This window comes from Coloeus monedula (genome assembly GCF_965178545.1).
Source record: "Coloeus monedula genome assembly, chromosome: 36".
NCBI classification, from domain to species: domain Eukaryota; kingdom Metazoa; phylum Chordata; class Aves; order Passeriformes; family Corvidae; genus Coloeus; species Coloeus monedula.
In genome coordinates, this window is record NC_138816.1 from 1,999,956 (window position 1) to 2,008,485 (window position 8,530).

At 64.3% G+C, this 8,530-nt stretch overlaps 1 protein-coding gene across 1 annotated transcript; it reads right to left on the reverse strand.

Annotated features, from left to right (window-relative positions):
• Positions 1–151: 151 nt before the first annotated feature.
• LSM2 (LSM2 homolog, U6 small nuclear RNA and mRNA degradation associated) lies at positions 152–1,638 on the reverse strand. The gene is made up of 5 exons (XM_082299995.1): positions 1,599–1,638; positions 1,153–1,220; positions 785–815; positions 639–698; positions 152–392 (listed from the first exon to the last, which is right to left on the reverse strand). The coding sequence occupies exons 1-5, from the start codon at positions 1,599–1,601 to the stop codon at positions 267–269; spliced, it is 288 nt and encodes a 95-aa protein (XP_082156121.1). The 5' UTR covers positions 1,602–1,638; the 3' UTR covers positions 152–266.
• Between the last annotated feature and the right edge of the window lie 6,892 nt (positions 1,639–8,530).

Genomic DNA, 8,530 nt, shown 5'->3' on the forward strand with positions numbered 1-8,530 from the left:
CCGCGCTCTGCGCCCCCCAGCGGCCCGGCGGTGCAAACCCTCCGCGACCCCGAAAAATGGGGGGTGGGAGATACCCAAAATCACCTCAAGATCACCTCAAAAGCACCCAAAAATCAACCCCCAGCCGACCGGGAGAGCCACACACATGCAGAACAGGGCAGGGGGCGGGCATTTATTGGGGTTGTGGAAATGGGCCGTGGGACTCCTTTGAATTTTGGGGCGTCCCCTCGGATTTGGGGAGGGGTCTCCCCGGATTTGGGGGAGGGTCACTGCTTCTGCTGCAGCGCCTCCTTGCGCGCCGCGTCCTGCAGCAGCTGCGTGTCCACCTCGTCGGCCGGGAGCTGGACATAGCGAACCACGGAGCCGCGGATGAAGCAGTTCTTGACCGAAAGCTGGGGGGGGGGGGGGGGGGGAGCAGAGACCCCCTGAGACCCCCGAATTCCCTGAGATCCCCCCCCCTCCGATCCCCTGAACTCACAGAGACCCTCCCAAAATCACTGAGATTCCCCCTGAGACCCCCAGACCCCTCCAGACCCCCTCTGCCCCTCCCAGAACCCCCTTAGGCCCTCCCAGCCTCCCCCAGACCCCTCCCCGGCCCCCCGGACGCCCCCCGATCCCCCGGACCCCAGACCCCTCACCATGTGCGGATACTTCTCAGGGTCGGTGACGCTGATGTCGGTCAGTTTGATGTTCAGGTACTGGGGGGGGGGAGCAGGGGGGGGTCAGAGGCCTCTCCAAAGCCCCCCCAGAGCCCCCCGGGGCCCCCCCGGGGACCCCCACTCACCTGATCGACGGAGTGCAGGGTCCCGCAGATGCTGGGGAGAGACACGGGGGGGTTTGGGGGGACCCTGGGAGTTTTGGGGGGTCGCAGGGGGGTCCAGAGGGGGTTTGGTGGGGGCGTTGGGAGGGGGATGCACGGGGGGGCTGGGGGGTCTCTATGGGGTCCCCGGGGGGGGCTATGGGGGGCTTATGGGGGGTCTATGGGGGGTTTGGGGGGTACCGGGGGGGTTCCTGAGGATGCCCATGGGGGGGTCCCGGAGAGTTTTATGGAGGGTCTGGAGGAGTCCCTGGGGGTCCTTTCTGGGGGGGGGGTCTATGGGGGTCTCTATGGGGTCCCGGGGGGGTTCTGGGGGTCCCGAGCCTCCCCCTCACCTCAGGTCGTTCTTGAGCTCCACGACCACGTCCTTCCCCACCAGGGACTTGAAGAAGGAGTAGAACAGCTGCGGGGGGGACAGGGGGGGTCAGGGGGGCTTTGGGGGGTCACGGGGGGGCTCGAGGGTCCTGGGGGGGGTCCTGGAGTCCGGAGGGGTCGGGGAGCGGCACGGGGCGATCAGAGGAGGAGCATTGGGGGGGTGGGGGGTGGGGAGGACAGGAGGGCCGGGGGCGTCCCGGCGACACGCGGGGGACACAGCGGGGTCCCGGGGGGGGGGACACGAGAGGGTGGCGGTGGCCGCGGGGCGGCTCAGGGGGGTCCCGGGGCGGGCCAGGGGGTTCAGGAGGGGTCGAGGGGGACACGGGGGGTGCTCGGGAGGATCGCGAGTCGCGGGGGGGGCGCGGGGGGACCCCGAAACCCCCCCCGGCACCGGGACCCCGCTCACCATCGCCGCCCGCCGGAGCGCGCCACGCAGGCCCCGCCCCCTTCCGCCGCCACCGGGGCCCCGCCCCCGCCCGCTCCCGCCCAATCCCCGCCCGCGCTCCCCGCAGGCCCCGCCCCCCGCCCGCCCCCGCCCAATCCCCTCCCGCGCTCTCCGCGGGCCCCGCCCCCGCCCAATCCCCGCCCGCGCTCTCCGCGGGCCCCGCCCCCCGCCCGCCCCCGCCCAATCCCCGCCCGCGCTCCCCGCGGGCCCCGCCCCCGCCCCGCAGAGGGTTCCGCCCACTCACCGGGGCCACGCCCACCCGGTGGAAACCACGCCCCCGCGGGGGTGGCGGGAAATGACTCACCCGCCCCCGCTCCGGGTCAAAGGTCACGGGGACAGCAGGGACACGGGGGTCCCGTGACCCGAGTGACCACAGTGACCTTCCTGTAACTCCCCTGTGACCCCCCTCAGGGACCCCCGCAATGACCCCAGTGACCCCCAGTGGCCCCCCTGTCACCCTTCTGTGATCCCCCGGGATTCCCCAGTGACACCCTGAGACCCCCTGGGACCTCCCAGCCCCTGTCCCTTTGTCCCCCCTGTGTCCCCCAATGTCCCCTGTCCCAAGATCTCCATGTGCCCTCTCTGTCCCCATGTCCCCTCCCAGAATCCCCATGTCCCCATGGCCCCGACATCCCCCTGTCCCCAAATCCCCACATCCCCCTGTCCCCCCATGTCCCTCTGCCCTCCGTGTCCCCAAGTCCCCCCCAGTGTCCCCAAGCCCCCGCAGTGTCCTAATGCTCCCCCACATGTTCACATATCTCCACGTCCCCAAGTCCCCCCCAGTGTCCCCACATCCCCCCCATGTCCCCCACGTGTCCCCTGTCCCCGTGTCGGTCCCGTGTCCCCTCCCCAGCCACCCCCACCCACGCGGGGCCGGGTGGGGACCGGGAGAACCGGCCCCACTGCCGGTGATGGCACCGGCCCCGTCACCGACCTGTCACCGACCTGTCACCTGCCCCTGTCACCTGCCCCTGTCACCTGCCCCTGTCACCTCCCCGGCTGCGGGGATTTAAGGGCGGCCCCAGGGCCACCCCGGCACCGACGGAGCTGCCGGTGAGTGGGGACGGGGACCGGAGACAGCAGGGACAGAATGGGGACAGGGAGGGGACCGGGTGGGGGGAGGACAGGGACACTGGGATGGGACGGGAACAGGATGGGGACATCGGGACAGGGTTGGGCACAGGGATATTGGGATGGGGACAGGATGGGGGACATTGGGAGGGGGATGGAGACAGGACAGGGACAGGGTTGGGGACACGGGGACAGGTCAGGGGCATTGGTATGGGGACAGGGATGGGGACATGAATGGGACAAGGGGAAAGGTCGGGGACAGGGACATGGGGACACAGGGCTGGGGACAGGTCAGGGACGTTGGGAACGTGGGGGTGGGGACACACGGACAGGGTGGGGATGTGGGGACAGGATGTGGGGACAGGGCTGGGACACGAAGGATGTGGGGATGAGGACATGGGGATGGGATGGCGACAGGGACACGGGGACACAGGGATGGGACAGGATGGGGACAGGGATGGGACAGGACGGGGACATGGGAACAGGGATGGGGACAGGAATGGGGACACAGGGATGGGGACAGGGAGGGGACAGGGATGGGGACAGGGATGGGGATGCAGGGATGGGGACAGGGAGAGGACAGGATGGGGACAGGGAGGCGACACGGGGACAGGGACGGGGGGATAAGGACGGGGACATGGGCAACAGGCAGAACCCAGGGACGGGGGGCAGGACGGGGTGGGGGCTGTGTCCCCCCCGGCCCTGTCCCCGCTGATGTCCCCGCTGATGTCCCCGCTGTCCCCAGGGATGTGTGCTGGTGCTGAGTGTCTGCTGAAGCTCCTGCGCTGGGTCTGGGGGGTCATCAGGGGCCTCTGGGGGGGCCACGGAGGTGAGAGGGGGGGGCCCACGAGGGGACACTGGGGGGACACCCAGGGAGGGGACAGTGACACGGGAGGACCCCCGGGACCCGCGGGTGGGGGGCACCAAGAGGGCGCCTGGGCGGGGGGGTGCGGGGGGTGTCCCAGGGAGGGGGGGAGACAATTGGGACCCCCGGGGGGAGGGGGAGGCACTCATGGAGGGGGGCGACCCCGGGGACACGGGGGGGGTCGCGGGAGGAGGAGATGACCGGTCCGACATGGGTGTGGGGGGAATGGGGGGGTCAGGGATCAAGGGCGGGGCTGAGGTCAAAGGTCACCGCTGACCCCCTCTCCCCCCTCCCCCAGCGACCCCCCCGCCCCCCGCGGCCGAGAGGACGGCGATGGTTCCGGGCAAGGAGGACTGAGACCCTCGGGACCCCCCCGGCACGCCCCCCGCCCTCCCCGCGCTGAATAAACGCCCTTGAGCCGTGCCCGGCTTTGAGCGATTTTGAGGCTTCCCGGGGCGGGGGGAGACGGGGGGGTTCGGGATGAAACAAAGATCTAATTAGACAATTAAATGGAAAAGTCAAAATTAAATAGGAACCGTATAGAAAGTGAAATCAGAGATCAAACAAAAAGTAAAACGAAAATAAAAAAGATATAAACCCGAATAAAGCTAAACGAAAAATAAATAAGAAAGAAACACTAAATAAAAACCCAATAAAATTTATAAAGAAGCGAAAAATAAATAGAGAATTTAATCTGAAAATTAAAGGAAAGATTGAGTTACAAATCAAAGAAAAACGTTAAATACGAAAGTCAAATAAAGGATTCAAACCCTTCAAATACCCCGTAAATGTTTAAATTGTCCCGACACTGAATCCCGACAATTCCCGTGCTGCGCCCGCGGAATTCCCGGCTGGAATCGCCGCTCCCGGACCCTTTGGGGGATTTTGGGGTGGTTTTGGGGCCGGGGGAAGAAACAACGCCGCAAGCCGGGGTAATTCCCCAAATCCCCAACTTTCTGACCTAAACCGGTCCCTGTTCTCCCTCGCCAAGACCTGGGAACACCCCGGGAATCCCGATGGATTTCTCCCCATCCCGATTTTTTCCCCCAATCCCGATTTATTTTCCCCCATCCCGATTTCCCCCCCCCCAAATCCCGCTTTTTTCCCCCTCGGGGTAGGAAAGGGTTAAAGTTCCGTGTCCCCCCCTTGTCCCCCCCCGGTCCTCGCTCGGGAACAAAGCCGGGAATGTCCCGGTGGGATTCGCCCCCCCCCCCCCCCCCCCCCGCGCGACATTCCCGGGATTTTCGGGGCCGGGGGGGGAATCCCTGAGCTCCCCCCCCCCCGCCTTTTCCCAGCGGGATGGACCCAAACCCGAGGGAATTCATTAAAAATCTCCGCGTTTGTCTCTCGCACTGGGGCGAGCTGGGGGAAAACTGGGGGAAAAACCCAGAATTGGTTTTGGGGGGGGTTCGGTTGGGATTTTCCCCCCCCCCCCCGCGCTCGATGGCCCATCGGGAGCGGCTGATGGACCATCGCGACAGGCCCGCGGGCGTCGTTGTCACCTGGGGGAGGTCATTGTCACCTGGCGACAGCGCGGGGGGAGGGAGGGAGGAGTTTTTCCAGCATTCCCCCTTTTTTTTTAACCCACATTCCCCCTTTTTTTTGGCCCGAATTAACCCGTTCTTGTCCAGGATCCGCCTTCCTTTGACCCGAATTCCCCCTTTTTTAATCCAAATTCTCCCTTCCTTGCCCCAAATCCCCCATTTTTGACCTAAATCTCCCCTTTAATTTGACCCGAATTCCTCCTTTCAGACCCGAATTCCCCTTTTTTGTCCCAAATCCCCGGCGTTCGTCCCCTCCGGGACCTGGGGGTCTCCTCCATCCTCGGCGGTCCCTGCACGGCTCCACATTCCCACGACATTCCCACGACATTCCCACGACATTCCCACGATATTCCCACGACATTCCCACTCCCTCCACCGTTCCCACCTGGACCCACAACTCCCCCCTCCCCCCCCAAGCCCACCTTCCCTCGGGGTGGGGGTCCCAGCCCGGCCGTGACGTAGAGATGACGTCACTCGCCCCCCGAGGCCGCCCCCTCCCCCCCGTCCCCCGGCGCCCGCAGGTCCCGGAGCCTCTCCGGGAGTTCGGGACCCCCCAAAGACCCCCAGATTCCCCCCCAAAAAACCCTCCCAGGGCTCCCCCCGACATGACCGAGCCGCAGGTAGGGCTGGGGGGAGGGGGGAACACGTGGGGGGGCTGGGGGAGTTGGGGGGGGGGGCTGCGCATCCCTGAGGTGGAACTTTTTAATTTATTTATTTATTTTCCGTTTTCTTAAGAAAAGTTTTTTTCCCGGTTTTAGTCTCTTAATTCGGGTTTTAAAAGTTTTCTTAAAATTTTAATTCTCGGTTGCTTCATTCTATTACACTTGATTTTATTCTATTTTACCTTGTTTCATTTTATTTCATTTAGTTTTATTTCATCTTATTTTATTTTGTTTTGTTTTGTTTTATTTTGTTTTACTTAATTTTATTTCATTTCGGATTAGTTTATATTGTTTTACTTTATTTCATTTTATCTTTATTTCGTCTCTTTTTATTTTATTCCACTTTATTTGACCTCGTTTAATTTAATTTAATTTAATTTTACATAGCTTTCTTTTCTTTCATTTAAATTCATCGGGTTTTTCATTTCGTTTGTGTTTGGGTTTTTAAATTTCATTTTGTACCGGGCGTTGAATTTCCCATTTTTGTCTTTCAACATTTATTTCTACCTCCGCTCTTTATTGTCTTCTCTTTTAAATTTCGGGCTTTTGGATGCTTTTTGGTTGCCGTTTTTTCTTTTTTCCTTTAAATTTTGGGTCTTTTGCTCCTTTTTTCACCTTCCACCCTCCCCCCCTCCCCAGGTGCCCGAGGTGCTCCAGGAGGTCACGGTCACCACCGAGCGACCCCCCGGCTCCCCGGAAGGTTGGGACCCCCCCCCAAAATCCCCCCATGCCTCCATTCCCCTTTACCCCCAAATTCCACCCCCCGCCCCCCCATCACACCCTCAAAATCTCACCCGAAATGTCCCCAAATCTCCCCCCGGGGGCTCTGGGGGGCTCCGCTGACCCCCCCGCTTTCCCCTCCCCCGCAGGAGCCCCCGACTGGGCCCCCCCGGGGGGCGTTTGGGGGGGTCCGGGCCAGGACGAGGAGGAGGAAGAGGAGGAGGAGGAGGAAGAGCGGGCGAGGCCCCTCCTGCGGCTCTGGGGGGCCTGGGGGGGCTCCGGCGCCTCAGGTGAGAGACGGGGAGGCACTGGGGGGTCTGGGGGTGTCAGGGAATTGGGAACACTGGGAGGGACTAGAGGGCGCTGGGGGGGTCGGGACTGGGGAACTGGGGGGAACTGGTGTGACTGGAGGGGATGGGAACTGGTGTGACCGTGGGCTGGGGGGGGGGGTGTGAAGGCAACCCCTTTTTGGGGTGATTCAGTCCTTTGTTGGGCTCCTCAACCCGTTTTTCGGGGTGATTCGATCCCTTCTGGGGAAGTTTCCAGCCCTTTAGAGCGTTTCAACCCCTTCTCGGGCACCTCGATCCCTTTTTGGGGTGGTTCAGCCCTTTTTCTGAGGTGATTCAATCTCTTTCGGGGCACTTCAGCCGCTTTTTCGGGCATTTCAACCCCTTTTCGAGCGTTCTGTGGCACTTTAACCCCTTCTGGGAGTGATTCTGCTCTTCTTTGGGACACTTCAACCCCTTTTTTGAGCGTTTCAAGCCCTTTTTTGGGCTGACCAAACGCCTTTTCACGGCGCTCCCCCCCTGACCCCCGTTCCCAGCCAGCTCTAGACACAAACCCCCTTTTCCTCCCATTTTTATCCCCTTTTCCCCCCTTTTCTCCCCCATCGCCCTGCAGACGACGGGTGGCCGAGCGCTGCCGAGGCCGAGAGCTCCCGCGACGGCTTCGAGGATGCCGAGGACCCTCGGGGGACGCCCCGGCGGGACCCCCCGGACCCGGTCCGCCCCACCTGCGAGCTCTGCGGGAAAAGCTTCACCTCGGACTCGTCCCTGAGCCGCCACCTGCGCGCCCACCCGGGCGGGGCCCCCTTCAGCTGCTTCCGCTGCCGCAGCGCCTTCCCGTGCGGGGCCGCGCTGCGGGAGCACCTGGGCACGCCGTGCCAGCCCCGGCCCCACAAGTGCCGCTCCTGCCCCAAGCGCTTCGCGTCTGCCCGCTCGCTGCAGAAGCACCGGCGCGTCCACCTGGACGGGGCCCTGAGCTGCCCGGACTGCGGCAAGACCCTCATGTCCAAGGCGTCGCTGGTCACCCACCGGCGCATCCACACCGGGGAGCGCCCGTTCGCCTGCCCGGACTGCGGGAAGAGCTTCATGGCCACCAAGTCGCTCAGCAAGCACCGGCAGTCGCAGCACAGCGCCGGCGGCTTCATCTGCACCGACTGCGGCAAGAGCCTCTCGTCGCATCCCGCGCTGGTCACGCACCGGCGCATCCACACCGGGGAGCGGCCCTACGAGTGCCCCGACTGCGGCAAGGGCTTCATGGCCGTCAAATCGCTCAGCAAGCACCGCAAATCCCACCGGGACGGGGCCGCGGGAGCCGCGCCCGCGCCGTGCCCCGAGTGCGGCGACAGCGGAGCGGCCGCGCCCTGCCCGCACCGCCGGCGGCCCCTCGGGGACAGCCCCGAGCGCGGCGCGGGGGTCCCGGCCGCTCCCCCGGCTCCGCTGCGGCCCCTCGGGGACAGCCCCGAGGTCCCGGCCGCCCCCCCGGCTCCGCTGCGGCCCCTCAGGTGTCCCCGCCACGCGTGCGAGGACTGCGGGAAGGCGTTCCGGGACGGGGCCGCGCTGCGCCGGCACCGGCGCATCCACACCGGGGAGAAGCCGTACGGCTGCACCGAGTGCGGGAAGAGCTTCCGCGCCAGCTCCAGCCTCGTCATCCACCGGCGCATCCACACCGGCGAGAAGCCGTACCCCTGCTCCCACTGCGCCAAGAGCTTCATGTCCAGATCGTCCCTCATGAAGCACCTCCGGACCC